The 15476-nt window shown below is 44.4% G+C and overlaps 1 protein-coding gene across 3 annotated transcripts in view; it reads right to left on the bottom strand.

The window, feature by feature from the left end:
• Window positions 1-950: 950 nt before the first annotated feature.
• Window positions 951-15476, bottom strand: part of LOC119167978 (uncharacterized) — an 85774-nt gene continuing 71248 nt past the window's right edge. For 2 of the 3 annotated variants that reach the window (XM_075866666.1, XM_075866665.1), the window contains exon 8: window positions 13530-13870. In XM_075866666.1, coding sequence (XP_075722781.1) covers window positions 13668-13870 — 203 coding nt within the window. In that variant the 3' untranslated portion in view covers window positions 13530-13667. Of the gene's footprint in view, window positions 1268-11858; window positions 11932-13529; window positions 13871-15476 lie in introns of those variants that run through there. The other variant, XM_075866667.1, reaches the window with a different exon arrangement.

The following is a 15476-nucleotide window of genomic DNA, read 5'->3' as shown; positions in this document are numbered from 1 at the left end:
ATATATTCCGTTAAAAAGCGTTCGAATTAGACTGCTACTCAATGTAAGAAAAGCGATCATGTGACTTTTTTCAACTAATAGTGAAAGAGCCTTATAAAGTTGTTGTTTTTTTCAATCAGCAGCATAAATAGTCAGGTAATAAGTGCGCTTGTGCGTGTTTCAATTTTATAACTTAAAACTTTCAAGGATGCCAGAGTAAGCAGTTTTTTTTTCAATCTTTCTTTCACCCTGCATTTGTAAATGCGCAAATATGACAGATTAGAATAGATGTAACATTCATATCTTCGTTGCTCCTATTCCCAAGTTCACACAGCAGCCCTTTCTTAAAATTTTTGTCTGGTCTCTTTTATCTGAAACCTCAGAAGCACATTCGTTAATGTGCAAATAACCTTTGCACCTATGTTTTGGCTTGTATTTGTAGAATACGAATGCTGGGAATACTTGTTGAAAATGATCGTGGTGTCTGCGTTGCATTCCAAAGCCTCGGCTATACATGAATTGTAGAAGATGTTTTAATCTTTTGGAAATCACAAAATTGATACCGGTTCTGACTTTTGGCGCTATTCTCTATTAAAAACAATTATGTGGGTTCTCTGAACCTTCGAGAAAAATGTCAAGAAGCACAGTATTATATTCTGCTGACTTAACGACGACCAGTGCAACAAAAAGGTGAAAAATGCTCTATAGTACTGCTTTGATCACGGATACATCTGGTAAGAACCATATATATAAAATATCCGCTATTTTTGCAACATTAGCATGTCTGCACGTTGGAACCACGCCATCTCAGATTCGTGGAAGGGAGGTGGTGCTGCATTATATAAAACAAGTTTGATCTTTGTAGAACTGCTTTCCTGTAGAATCGGAGAAGCGGTTTTTGTGGTCCTGTCTCATCTTGAAAAAACATCCATGACGATAATTATGTAATAATAAACGAAGAAAGCAGATATTGCGAATGGCAAATATGAACATTCATTACGTTTGGCTGATGAAGAGCTATGTGGCAAACACAACACTGCAACTGCAAAGTGTCCATCAATCAAGCATATGCAGCTGACACGCTGTCACCATAAAGTTCAAGCTCGTAGTACATCATAAATATAATGGAGGTAGTAGGCACCATAGCTTGCCTAAGGCAGTGCAGCTTCACGCAATCCCTGCATATTTTGCCCTTTTGTATACAATCGTGCAAACTCTGCGATGCATTTTTAATGCGGCACGTTTTAGGAGAGCCTTCCTCTATGTTTTTCAGTCGGTAGCCTGGCCCCTGCACAAAAGAGGCAAGAAATAATATTAAAAAAACATAAAAGCTAGGACAGCAAAGCCGCAATTTTTGTCACTTCTCGTGGTGCACACAATTATAAATATTTCTTGCGTTAAAAAACACGCATGATTTAGTTATTGAGCTTTGACTACTTTGAAACACGTTTGGCGCAGCTCTTCGGCAGTTGACCAGGCATATGCTTATGTAATTTCTGTCTTTATTTGCCTGAAGCAGCGGTAAAGCCAGCAGATCTCTTAGGGGGGAGGGGAAGGAAGTTCAACCATAAAAAACAACCTTTCAATGTATCTGCTATATTTCTATTTCATATGTTTGCGTTTTTAAACGACACTGCATGCATTCTTGTGTACATGCATGTTTCACAGTGCCTGAACCTCTACTTGATTCCCTAAATCTGGGTTTGGTTGTTCAGTGGTATCGTTAGCTGCATAGACACTGTATATCGAAGCTATTTTTCACACGTAGTATCAAAAACAACACACTCATTGGGCCCAAATGCATTGTGTTTTGTTTTGCCTAAACTGTATCTAATAGTGATTGGACCTAAGCGGGGGGAAAATGAAAAAAAAAGAAAACGCGAGAACTTAACTTCTCGTTTATACAGATGATCATCGAAGGAAAGTATGCTTTGCCTTATATTTTGGCTAGGGTAGCGAAGATTCACGGGAGAGGAAGCCGCTGAGGAGTACGGTGAATGCAGTGCATCGAAAGTTTGCTATTACGTTTCCTCTCCACTTGTTTGTCAAGCTTTCGCGCCACGCTTGAACTGACGTGGTGTGTGACGGTATTCTATATTCGTGAGCATCATATTGCTGATTCGGTTCTCTGGAGGTATCCAGTTATTGAACTCTGGGAGGGCTGCTCTGATTTCGGCCTCTAGAATATGGTAGTCCAGAGGAAGTTTATCGGCACCACAGTGGTCGGAATATGATGTCGCTTGACCAATACGGTATAAATTGATTTTTCGTGGGTCTAACAGTGCCTGCTGCTTGTGTAGCATTTTTTTTAAATACAAGCATTCTTAGTGTCAGCCGTGTTAGTGCGTGTTTCACCACTTACGACTGCTTCTACACAGAGCTGATAGGCGGAGTGAACAAGGTGACGGTATTAGTTAGACAACTTTTATGTACATCACGAAATAGACGAGTTACATATTTGGCACTGGGCCCCACAGCTTAGGCACTCGAACAGTCGAGATGTCTTCGGACGCTCTAACGCTGTCGTCTTCCCTCTGACGCATAGGTCGGCTGCTTGGCATCGAACCACTTGCTTTTTTATGGGCCCCCGGTTGTTCATTACGTCAGAAACGTCCAGTCAGAACTGCTGCTGGTGGCGCCAGCGTATTCCAATCAGGAACCGCCGCGCTGGGTTGCACCCATGAGCAAGCTGTATTGCCACGCGTTGCGTAGGACTCGCCAGACTAGATGACCTTGGCGCTTGATCTGGTTGGAACCAGACCCGTACGTGGAGACAGCTTGTCGTGCGTTGCGCCAGACATAGTGGGGCCGCCGGGCTAGATGACGTCGTTAATGTGATGACGTCAGGCGGGCTCGCTCGCTGTCTTTGACACTGGTTGCCTTTGCAGAAGCAATGGCGTTCGGCCTGTACTCCTAAGCATAACAGCACCCGCGCCGCAAGACCATGCGCCGGAAAGATGAGCTGTTTTCAGAACGCTCAGATGTCGGGCGTGCTGGTTGGCCAGGTCCCTCGAGGTTTGTATCTGCGGCTATGGGGAGCATGTGGCTCCAGATTCAGTTCCATGAACAGATCGCCGTCTTAAGGACGGATCCCAGCTCCACTGGCTTGTCGCCAAAACGTGTTGACTTGCTCCGCTCTTTTCTTCTCATATTTTTAGTTTCAGCAAATTTCGACGGTTCTTCAACTTGTCAAGGACGGTTCGACAACTGACAACACACGACACAAGCGAGTGCCCTCAGTTACCTGACAGAACACCAGACAAAGTACAGTACAACATATACCTAGTTACGTGTCTATCGTAATGTCGATACCTCTACACCAAGAGGCACATGTGGGACACAAGACTATTAAATTCAGAACTCAAATTCTTTTACACATAGAACAACGTAATGAAATAGAATACAACATAAAGTTTGCCCCTTGAGATCACTCTCGACGAGAGCACTCAGCTGAGGCTGTGATGATGACAAAATGTTGCCCTGATTAGCCAGCCGAAGACCGAAAGGTAGAGAAGGTACTAACTAAAACGCACGGCTCGATGCGTCTGCATTAGCGTTTAGCTTTCCTTTTTTGTAGCGAGTGTTAAAGTTGTGCTGTTGGAGTATCATGCTCCACCTCAATAAGCGGCCACTTTTAGGCGACATGCTATTTACCAGGTTAGATGACAGTGGTCCGTTTTGACCATGAAACTTGAACCGGAGACATAACAGACTAGCTTTTGAACGGCCCACACGAGACAAGTGCATTCCTTTTCAGAGGCCCTGTATGCCTCTTCCCTTGAGCTCAGTTTTCGACTTGAGTACAAAACTGTTCTTTCGATTACATCACCGGAACTCATAATTTCTGCTCCTTCTTCCTCTGAAGCACTAAAAACCAGATTTACGACCACTTCACTTTGAACGTATAGTTTCATCAAGTTACTGCGGTGAATTTTGTTCGGCCGGCTTCCTTAATTTCACTTCATATTTGGTATCAGAAAGCTTCAAAATTACTTTTGCGGGCCCTCTCCAATGAACCTCAGGCTTGTTCCTTTTGGATGGCTGCAGGAGCATTACTTGACCACCAACTTCAAATGTGAGTTTCCTCGCTGATTTGTCGTAATACACCTTCGACAACACTTGTGAGACCTTCATGTGGCTTTCCACAAGATCTTTCGTTTTTCCAAGCCTCTGAAGGAGGTCTAAAACATACGCAATTACATTAGAGTCCTCATCGAATCCTTCCCAGGACTCGTGTAGCATTAGCAGTGGTGTTCTCAAACTTGTGCCATACACAAGCTCTGCAGGGCTAAAACCAGTGCTCTCATGATGAGTTGAACTCAAAGTGAACACAGCCAGAGAACTACAGGCTTACCAGTCGCATTTCTGCTCGTACAAAAGAGCTCTCAGTATTCGTTTCAGAATGGAATGCATAGGCTCTAACGGATTAGTTGGCGGTTGATGGATCGAGCTGTGCACAACTTTTTTTCCACATTTATCCAAAAAAAGAAAAAAAAGAAGAAGTAAGGCAGCTGGTGAAGGCAATACCATTGCCGAATTGGATTTAGGAAGGAAGAAATCTGACGCTTGCAAATATAGATAGCAGCGCTTTCACGACATGAGGAGAATTGAGCTCCTTAAGTGGTATCACTTTTGTAAATTTTGTGGCTACGCAGAGGGCCATCAGGATGTACCGACAACCTTTCCTAGACATTGGCCATGGCCTGACGATACCAAATACTACGCGGCGAAAAGGGTCTGTCATAATTAACACAAGCTTCACGGGTGCCTTCCACTTGTCCGTGGATTTCCCTGCTCTCTGACATGTGTCGCATGAGCGTACAAAATCTTCGATATCCTTCCAGCATTTGAGCCAATAAAACTCAATAGAAACTGTAGTCTTGGTCTTCTTTACGCCGAGATTCGCTGCCCACACATTTTCATGCGCCAGTCCCAAGAGTTGGCGACGATACTTTTGTGGCACCAAAAGCTTCTCATGCTTGCGACCTTGCAGAATTTTGTAGCTCTGATACAGGAGCCCTGCCTTCTCAAAAAAGAAACATTCTTTTTTTTTCACGGTTACGCTTTCCATTACCGCTTTAATCGAGTGGTCCTCACAGTGCTCTCGAATGAGCTTTTCTCGATCAACCCTCAACAGCTCACTGCAACTTTCCGCTACAGGCGAGAGCGTTGCATCCCTCTCGCTCTCATCCAATGGCGTCATGTCGTCTCCTCCGCCGACACAGATGACTTTCGCGATGGGCGGCTTGAGTCACTCATCCGTAGAATTACCTGTCCGAGGCTCCATCGCCTCGCCGTCAAGGTTACGCAGATGAGCTTCTTTAGCAGGTGGTGTTTCACTACACTGAACGAGATCAAGTTCCTGCGAAAGATTCCGCGCTTGCGGTCACGTGAGGGCCATATACGCTAAGCTGGAGAAGAACAATTTACTCTAATCTTCGAGGAGCTGGTCGAAGTTGTTGAAAAAAATACAAGGAAAACGACGAAGAAGCGTGGCAGGCACAGCTGCTCCGGTGCGATGCTTACCGAACGGGCCTTCAGTGACAACCGTAGCGATTGGTAAGCAAGCAATCTGCTCCTCGGCAACTTGCCTGATCCACGCGCATTCTCCTGTAAAGTCATTCGGAGACACCAACAAAGGGTGGACAACGTCTATGGTTGACGCTGAGTCTCTAAGTGCTCGACACGTTTTCTCATTCACAATAATTTCTTGGAGATACGGCTCTAAAAGCCGCATGCTCTTTTCAGATTCTCGGATTGTTGTGAAAGCAAACTTTTGCTTACAGTTTACCGTGATGTGCCCTTCCTTTTTGCAGTTGTAACAGATTAGTGGCTTTCGTGATTCAAACGCCCGTGTGGTATCAGTGCCTTATTTTGGAGCCTCACTCGATTTCTCCGCTTCCGTTTGCCCTTCCCCTAAATTGTCCTCCGTAAGAGACGGGTCCTTCCTGATATTACGGTGCGGAGTGGGTTGCCGTTGATCAGATTTATGTGAATAGCCCTCTTTCCTTTCATCCTTTTCATTGCGCACTGCCCTGCTATGCAACTTCCTTTTTCCGAAGAGAAGATCCTTAGCTCATGGCTCTATGCGTCGCTGGCCAGCAAAGCGACGCGGGCATTGCTAAGTTTTCTAAAGACGACCGGACTACGCGACTGCTTATAAGTGTGCAGTGGACAAGATCACATTTACATACACGTTGCCCTTCACTTCTCTCTCTCTTCTCCGTTAATCCGCTCACCCCTTCCCCCAGTGCAGGGTAGCAAACCGGACGTGCGTCTGGGTGACCTCCCTGCCTTTCATTTCTTTCCTTCCTCCTTCTCCTCCTCTTTCAGCGAGTAAAATTTTCCTCAGCTAACTCTGCTGCCTTGTTCAGCTGTACTCCAACAAGATTGTCCTGCAGCCAAAGCATGACATCCTCCTCGATGCAGCGGTAGAATTGCTCCAATACGATGCATTATACCACGTTATCGCGATCGTCATTAACACCTTCGCCCTTGAGCTAATAAATTAAATCAGCTTAGGGGCACAACGCGAAGTCAACGTGTGACTCATTTCCTTTCTTAGAACACCGGAACTTTTGCCAAAAAGCCTCCAGTGAAAGCTTATAACGTCTGAAAAGCACTAACTTCACTTCGTCATAACTTTCAAACGCTGTCTTCGACGAGCACGTTATCATGTCAGACACTTCGCCGAGTAGAAGAACTAACAGGTTCTGCGCCCAAAGAGACCAATACAAGGCATTTCGTTCACAGACGTATTCGAACTTCACGAGATACCTCGCCATGTTCTCGCCGACTACGAATGGTGGCAGTTGGTCCCGAATTCGATGACCGCAGAGCTGAACTGTCGCAGAAGCTGCGCTAGGCGCCTGCAAACACTGTAGGATTGCCGATTTCATTTGTTTCAACTCGAGGCGCTCCTGTCTGTCGCCCTCCTCATGGCGTTCTCGCCTTTCAGCTTCTTCGCGTTCACGAAGTTCTTGCCTTTCACCCTCTTTGTGGCGTGCTTTGATCTCCACCCAGGCCTCATCTGCTTCCTTAATCGTCACTCCTGCATCCATCATGATCTCAAAGATTGCTTCGTTTCGTTTCGCACTGCCCAAAATAAGGACAAACTCCTCACAAATGTCCTTGAGTGACTTTCACCTTAAGGTTTCCCATCGCTCACACTAGCCTCTTGCTGTTTGCCCCTATTAAAAATCTACTGGCTGCACCCGCTATAAGTCCACTAGCAAGACGCGCAAGCAACTTTTAAGACTGCCGTGTTTACACCCTCCGCATTTCCTTTGGTTTCAAAGCGCTCCAACTTGGCTTGAAACGATCAAAAGTCACTCTAATGCTTCACACAGCCCTTCTCTAAACTACTATAACCTGTGCTAGAGTAGTCTAGTAAACTGAGGGGAAAACATCAGGCACTCTCCGCATCGATGTCGCTGACGCCGGCCGATCCCACCGCTGCCGCCACAGCTACGACGGCGCGACGACAATCCGGTCTCGAAAGCGTAACTGCTCCGAACTCGCCGCTGCCAAGGTCACTGGCTGTTGGGTAGCGTGTGTTTCTCAGCTCGCGACTGCTTTTGCGCAGAGCTGATAGACGAGCGGACAAGACGACGATGAGTTAAGTCAAGATTTATGTACAGCATAGAAACAGAGGTGTTACGAATTCGGCACTGGGGCCAACAGCTTACCTTCTCGAAGAGCCGAGATGTGTTCTCTCTGACGCACACGTCGGCTTCTACGCGTACGGGTCTATTTTTTCATAGGCACCAGGAGGACCTTTACGGCACCAACGTCCAATCAGAAGCACCGCAGGCCGTGATGTCATATTCCTCTTGTCAGCAACCGCCGCTGAGTTGCGTCATCATCCTTAATTCCCGAGCCGCTGCGTTAATTTGCAACCTAGGACGAGTGATGTTGCCACGCATTGCGTAAAACTCGCCAGGCTGGATGGCACCGCTTGCTTCATCGGGCCCGTGGACTGAGTGAGCTCGCCGTGCGTTGCGTAAGACAGACCGGCACCGCCGCTTGGCGACGTCATTGAGTTGATGGCGTTAGGCGGGCTCACTCGCTGGCCTCGACACAGATTTCCTTTTCAGAGGCAATGAGGTTCGGTGTGGACTCCCAGGCGTAACAACACGACTGACATATTGTAACTGCTGCGTTTGTGCCACCCAGTTTGCGATGAGCAGCGCATACTGGTCAGACGGGATAGATTGCACACATGGCGTTTCGATCATTGCAGTTGTAGCAATTCCATTGTTGAATCCTATTGAGTTGAGCTAAGTCCTATGGTAAGGGAGCTAGCTGGAAGCTTTTTTAGTAATAGTTCAGTTTGTTGCAATTGCATTAAACCCTTGGCGCTTCCCACACAGCTGCGCCTTTTTCCGGTACTCCCGACCAGACCTTGCGACCTACAATTACGATAGCGTGGTGAATCAAAATGGGGTGCTACAAAGTGGTATTGCTCGCCCGGTCGGGATGGTCATCTTGCGATACTAGTGATACAGCACGCTTTCATTCCTTAACCCACGTAGAAACGTGATATGTCTATGTTTGATAGGAAGCAATTGTACAGCTATTGTTGTTACGCAATATACATTACAAATATAGAATGAACACATCAAGGAAAAGTAGTTATGGCTGTTAAAAAGGGGCGTTCGAAGTAGAAATGAAATGAGTGTGCAATGAAATATCTAAAAGTTCACGGTAACAAACCTACCTCTTCTATGCTGTATGACCGTTTTAAACATGACCAACAGGCGCCATCTAACATACTCAAACCACTTGCGTAGAGAATCAATTTAAACACAAGTGTTCGCACCATCTCGTTCGAAATCATGCCGCTCGCTAAAGTATTTTGCACCGGAACACAGGCAACTGCATTCATAAAATAATATTTCAGGAACAATGAGTTCGAACGTTGGTGATGTTCGTCACAGGTGCTGCTTAGCAAAGGTGTTTTTTACCGTGTGTTCAAGGCATTGCGCCTTTTACAGCGAAGTTCTGCAATGATATGTACCTAACCAACAATCTACGATAGCTACCCCATTCTTACTGAAGTTTAGTGAAATGTATTGATCCTGAAGGAGATTGCAAAACTGCACCGTGCTGTTGACTACCAATCCGAGCGCCGTCAAAAAAGTAGTCTTACCTGTAGTGTCATGTAGAAACGGCTGATAAAGCTTGCGTGATTCACTTTGCTGTTTTATAATTACCGAGAAAAAAGCAGGAAATGCATGCAAAAGGCTCGGGTCTCAAATCCGACTGCCCAGGCGCGTTGCCCGTCTAGCGCTGCGACTGCTTCTCCTTCCCTTCGCTTCGCTCTCTCTTCATGCGCTTTCTAATCGTCACCATGGTGTTCTGCAATTGGCCTTTTATTTATTCGTCCTTTTGACTTTTCCACGCCTGTGCCCACTTGCTTCTTCGTTGCATTCTATGTTGTGTCACGGCGTGCACTTCAAACACCACGCACACTATCCCAAACATACATGCATACAGCAGTGATTCATGGAGTAGAACTCAGACGCTGCGGTGAGAGCAGAAGACGTAGAAAAGTCTCCCACAAGAGATAAGCTCACGAGCTATGTGACGATGCCCTGATTCAAAATACATGTGAAGGCGCACATTTCTGCTCCGGCAAAATACTCAACAGATATGGAATCGGGGACGTAAGCAAATGGCAGTGACGCCCCTTTTGTGCACCAATCTTAGTAAGATATTATGCCTTCGTGTTTGTGATACACTATCACACTTCTTTTACCTTTTTTTCTGGCTTAAGAAAAGCTTCTAGAGACTGAGTATGAGTGAGTCCTTAGCCCAAAACATGTTCTTCAATGAGTCTGAGCGTGCTATAATATATTCGTCGACCTATGCCTGTAGGTGCGTTTTTTTAGTAAGTAATCTTTTCTAGAAAAGTATTACCAGCTGAAACGGTCGGTTACTAGAACGTGAGCTTCAAAATCCGCACAAGTAAGGAACAAAACAACCAAAACCAATGACGTCTAAAACGAACTTCATTGCGATTGCAAGCCCACCCCTCTGTCCCTGCGCCGCATATATTTTCTTATTTATAACATGCATGCTTAGTGTATATCCAGAGAGAAGACATCATTTATTGTTCTTTTCAGCAGTGTTGACTAGGAAGAGCAAAGGAAACATGCTAAATATAATTTGCAACTAAATGATCGTATAGAAATTCGCTTCGCTTTGGTAAGAACTTGTGGTCACAATAAGAACATGTTGGGTGAGTCGGTTAGTATATAAAATCTTGAGTTTTGTGCCGAGAATAAAAATGTACACGAGAGAATTTAGGACAGGCGCTCTCGCCATATTTTTTATTTGTGTATATTGACAGGAGTTCAAGGAGAACGAGACGTTTGGATTGACGACAAAATTATTAAACAGAGAATTACGCTGGAGCTAAACATTGGCCAACTTGGGTTGTGTTTAATGCCCAAATTATTCCTTTTTAGCCCCGTATGTCTCTACACCTTACGCCATCTTACCTAATAAAAATATGACGCATTGAAGGGGAAGCTTGCACTCATCTCCCTGTTTAAAACTGTGCTAAAAAGCAGTGATCAACAGTGATTTGTTTATGGCACACTGCATTAACAGAACAGCGTTAAATAACCTATGTACCAGGAGACGTGGGGTGATTTTTACTTTTGATTCAGGTTAATTTGGAGGTTTTTTTTTGCATGAGCTAAAAACCACTATGTAATGAAAGGATCGCATTCAAGATTAGGGCAGGTATATAGAAACCATGTAGTTTGCGTCACAGTCAGGTATTCTACCTCATAGCAACGTTAGTGCTTGTAACTTTTTCGCTAAAGTACCACAAAATGCTCAATAATTGAAAATACAGATTCCGTGATGGTGGATAAAACTCTTTAGTAGCATTAATATTGCCTGTTGAAAACGAGAAATCGTACCAGGAGTAAAACCATATCTTGCGTACAAAAAGTGCGTTTAAGGCGAATACTCATTACAACGTGCTAAGTCATAGTTATTCAGCGTCTTCAACAATCACAAAAATACGCAGTTATCATGCTGAGAACTTGCGGAAGTGTCCATGAATACTGGCCCGACATGATGAGCGATGTGTCATCCCATTTTTAAAATAAAACGGCTTCAGTACTCTAGGAACATTTAGTGACCTACTTCAGATAAAATAAATTAGTTTTCATGACTACCATGTTCTACGAATTCTGAATACTGAAATCTAGTCTTCCATTTATCACCTCGACGGTGCGCTTTGGTCAGAAATCCTATGTATCCGTTACATTGTCACTTGCAAAACTATTTCATCGGCGCAAGTGAGACAGGGTTTGCCAATTTTCTTCATTTAGTTGATAGGAATGTGAGAAAAGATAAAACCTTAAGTAAAAAAATACCAGATGTTCAAGCTGTTGCTGTGTACACCCAAAATAAGCCTCTAAGAGGCGCATATATGCAGAAAATTCTGGCCTCAACCTTCATTGAAAGATCATCGCACGTCGGTATTCCATAACTACCACACATTCTTTCTCGATCGCATGCCAGGATTCCTGCCAGGATTAGTCATTGTAAAAAGTCGTCGGCTGCACCCTCTGGTATAGTAATTGAAAGAAGTATTGTCTAAAATCAATAAATCGAAATCTGTTACCTTTGGCTATAGTGACTCCACAAAGTAAATGATGTTAGAGTAGCTTACTTGGAGAGGATCAGGCAACCTTCGGATCCTCCGTGAACGTTTCGTAATATCATGCTTAGACGAGGTAACGTTGGTATATGTACACTGCACTCGGAATGTTCATGAATTTACATTAGCGTGCATTATATACAATTTCAATAACTTCAAACTCCCAGATCCCCATCCCCGGTGTAGGGTAGCATACCGGTCGTTCCAGACTGGTGAACATCCCTGCCTTTCCTTTCCCTCTTGGTCTTCTCTCTCTTCTCTCGTGAACCCTATATATACACAAGATATGTTATTTTGCAAAGTGTAAGAAGGGCACCCCTCAAAAACTTTGGTGAATAGTTCGCTTACGAAGATAAGTGCAGTATGATGCATGTACTATATACATTTGATATACACAAGAGATGTTATTTTACAACGTACACCACCCATACGCCACTACGGCTATTTGGTACACACGAATGAAATGAATCCATTGGTGTGCATGTTTCCAGCGTTCCAAGACATCGTGAAGCAGGGCGCGCCGGCTGCGGTCAGGACAAGATCTCATTCGGTGTCATAAACATGTGCGTTAAATATAAGCCATTGAGGTCTATTGTTGAATGCCTTGCGTTGGCCTTTTTTTTTCGCGGTCAGAATATTTATGAAAGTTGCTGAACGAGTTTCTCTGGATAAGTTGGAAAAGAAAATTCATAATTATCTTTTGTCTTGAATGATATTAGTTAATAGTGTTTAACCTCTGAACTGATTTCTGATTTGTGTGAGAAACTTAAACAGTACAAACTAAGCCGATGGAAAATGCCTCACAACACAACAACTTAAACAAAACTTCTGCGTTATTATTACGTCATAACTTGTGGGTTATTACAACAAAATACGTGTCCCAGCCCGGCCATCCTACTCCTGTGTTTTCTGAGCCTATATCCAACGGGCACGCGCAAAACGTGAGGGCACATGATTTGAGAGTTGCCGGCAGAGATAATGCCGCTGCCACCACTCACTTCACGACGCGTAGCCACGGCGCCGTATTGCCTTATGACGGACAGAAAATAGGTGCCTTTTTTCCTTTCTTCGAACTACTACTACAACTTCACGACGCATGTTGGGCAGGACGAATTGTTGCTGCTACCACCATGCGAGAGCTAAAGCCAGCCGCCACCACGGCTGTAGTCGCAACTGTGGAGCGGCTGCGGCTGCATCGCTGCGACTGGGAGGCGGCGCTCACCAGCGGCGAGCTGACCGACCAGTTTTCGGGCATGTGGCAATAGGAAGACGCCGCCTGGGTTCACAACCTTCAAGCCGTCACCTGAGATACCGCAATAATCATCGACGGAGGTTGGGAAGGGACAAGGGTTAGCCCCTCTGCGCTTCGCTTTGCCCGAAGAAAACAGGTCAACTTAACAAAGATTAATTAATTCATTCATTCAGTTGATTTGGGTGCACATTAAAGAAACCCAAGTGGCCGAAATTTTCGGAGCCCTCGACTACAGCGTCTCTCATAATGATATGGTGGTTTTGGGACGTTAAACCCCACATATCATTCATATCATTCATTCAGTCATTCAAGGGACACAACGCGCAATGCTGCGTGATCGCCGGCAATTTTGCCGCAATTTTTTTGCTCTAGACCTCTATGTGAGCCTTAACACTTCATGTGTGCTGTGGTTTATGAATGTCCATGCCAAAGAAAAATCACTTGCCTTTCTATTCGGCACGGAGGAGAATGTGCCGTTTAATAGTGCTGCTGAATAACCTGTGCTGCAGTGAATGACCCATGTTGAACAATAAATTTGAGGAAAACGCCGACTCACATTTGCGGGCGTAAATAGTCTACAGTCAAAAAATATTTATAAACACAGTTATGGTGCACTCATTATTTAAAAATATTTTGATTTATTGTAATTAAATACGATAAAGTTCATTTTCGTAAGTGAAGCTGTGTTCAAAACAAGTAGCAGAGCTTGCGAGCCTGTGTGGATGTTTGTGATGTTCCAAATACATTCAACAATCAGTGCACGCGATTTCCGCAGCGATCATTTTGTGGTTCATACAAGCCCGCCTTTTGCTGTCTCTTAAGTATATCTGTGCAGTTTTTCTCATAAACTACTGTCCCATGCTTCTCGAATTTCAGGTAGTGTTCGAGGCACTTAGGCGGAGGCTTAAGTATAATATAAGCACCCCTGATTCGAAGATCATACGTGCGATGTTTACCTGTGAAAGAAAGAAGTACAGGCTTCAGTAAACGCTCTTGTTCCCACAAATTCAAATCATCCTGCCTAAACACTTATTATAAATTTTATGGTAAATTTCTGTGGAAGTAAAAGAGGATACCAACATCAAACCATTATAACCTATCTTCAGAAATATGGCATTGCGTAGAGATCAGGCATCTGTAATGAACAACTCGATAATAAGAAATAGTCAAACTGATGTCATAGTGCGTGCCTGTTCAGCTCGTGTTACCATTGTCATAATTCATTCTCTGTTAAAAACACCTGTCAGGTTAATACAAAAAGCGGGGTAGGTGAAGATCTCGCGGATGATATGCGTGTAAAATGAAGACATGGTTATGATCTTGTTTGCTGGATTCCGCGATGATTAGTTGTGTCGCCCGTGATCTGACACCGTCTAGCTCTTGCCGACTGGTGTACCGTAATCGGGCTCCTTCAATTGTGGGCTCAATATTTCCTAGGTCGTCTCTCTTCTTTCTGTCATTTCTGCGAGGTTGAATGTTCTTTCTTCTTTATCTCTTTACTATTCTTTGTATCTCCGTTTTCCCAATTCCTGCAAATAACTGCACCATCTCTCCAGTTAAGGATACAAAAATTACGTGCCCTTTTATTTTCTTCAAGAACCACGCATTAAGGACAGAGTAAAAGCTTCTAACGCACCTAAGCACGTGAGTATTTTTGAAAGAGAAATCGAAAAAAAGGAAGATAAACTAAACTGATGACTTCCCTGTATAGCTGAGAATAAATTATCAAATTGACCGAGGGCCCTTGATGCTGATGCTACTAATATTAAGAGCGAAGCACCTTAGGTGTCGTTGTGACAGCGTGCTCCTCGTCTGCTGCAGGCTGCTGCTGCGATGATTTATTTTGCTTCAACGCGCCACCTGAGCGCTCACTGCGATGAGTGCGAACAAGCTCGCAAGAAACGAGAACGCGTCCGCACCCTGGACATGCAAAGTCGAAGCAGGCAGCATCTGCTACAGAGTTTGTTGTACGAACAAAAAAAAAAAAAACAGCTGCTTGCATTGCACAACCGTTAACAGACCACCCCGCATATGTATGCACTCAATCTCGACTAGCAAGGAAGTGCTGGTGGGAAATTTCTCTGGTGCAAAATTGAAGAATACAGATTTGCGTCTTGCACGTTAACACACAGCAGTACGCGGGTTTCTGCAAGGCTCCGATTCAAACCGCCAACAGAGAATGCTTCGCGCCTCCTTATAGGTGGACGTAAAGTACCTTGTTACGTGTCCTTTTGCCAGAAGTTTTTTGCTGGTCCATTTTCTTGTAGCTCTGCAAGAACTGCACGTAAACTATGAGGCGAGACATCACAACTGAACGTCAATGGACGAGAGTCGTCATAATGTACAATTACCGTACATTCACGCAGGACGTCAATTATACCTTGTCACACGGCACCTTTAATGGTATTCGCTGCGAATGACATTAGGTATTAATGCGAGTTTTGTTCCTGGTACGAGAAAATAGTGAATGACATTCACGGATATAGCATTCGCTTATTGAAAGTGTTTACGGAACTCATGTGAGGAGATCTGTAGTCTTGCGACCCGGCGCTTGACAAGATA

Source organism: Rhipicephalus microplus, chromosome 6 (assembly GCF_043290135.1).
Source record: "Rhipicephalus microplus isolate Deutch F79 chromosome 6, USDA_Rmic, whole genome shotgun sequence".
Lineage (NCBI taxonomy): Eukaryota > Metazoa > Arthropoda > Arachnida > Ixodida > Ixodidae > Rhipicephalus > Rhipicephalus microplus.
Note: the sequence above shows the minus strand (reverse complement) of the source record. Positions and strands in the feature narration are given on the sequence as shown.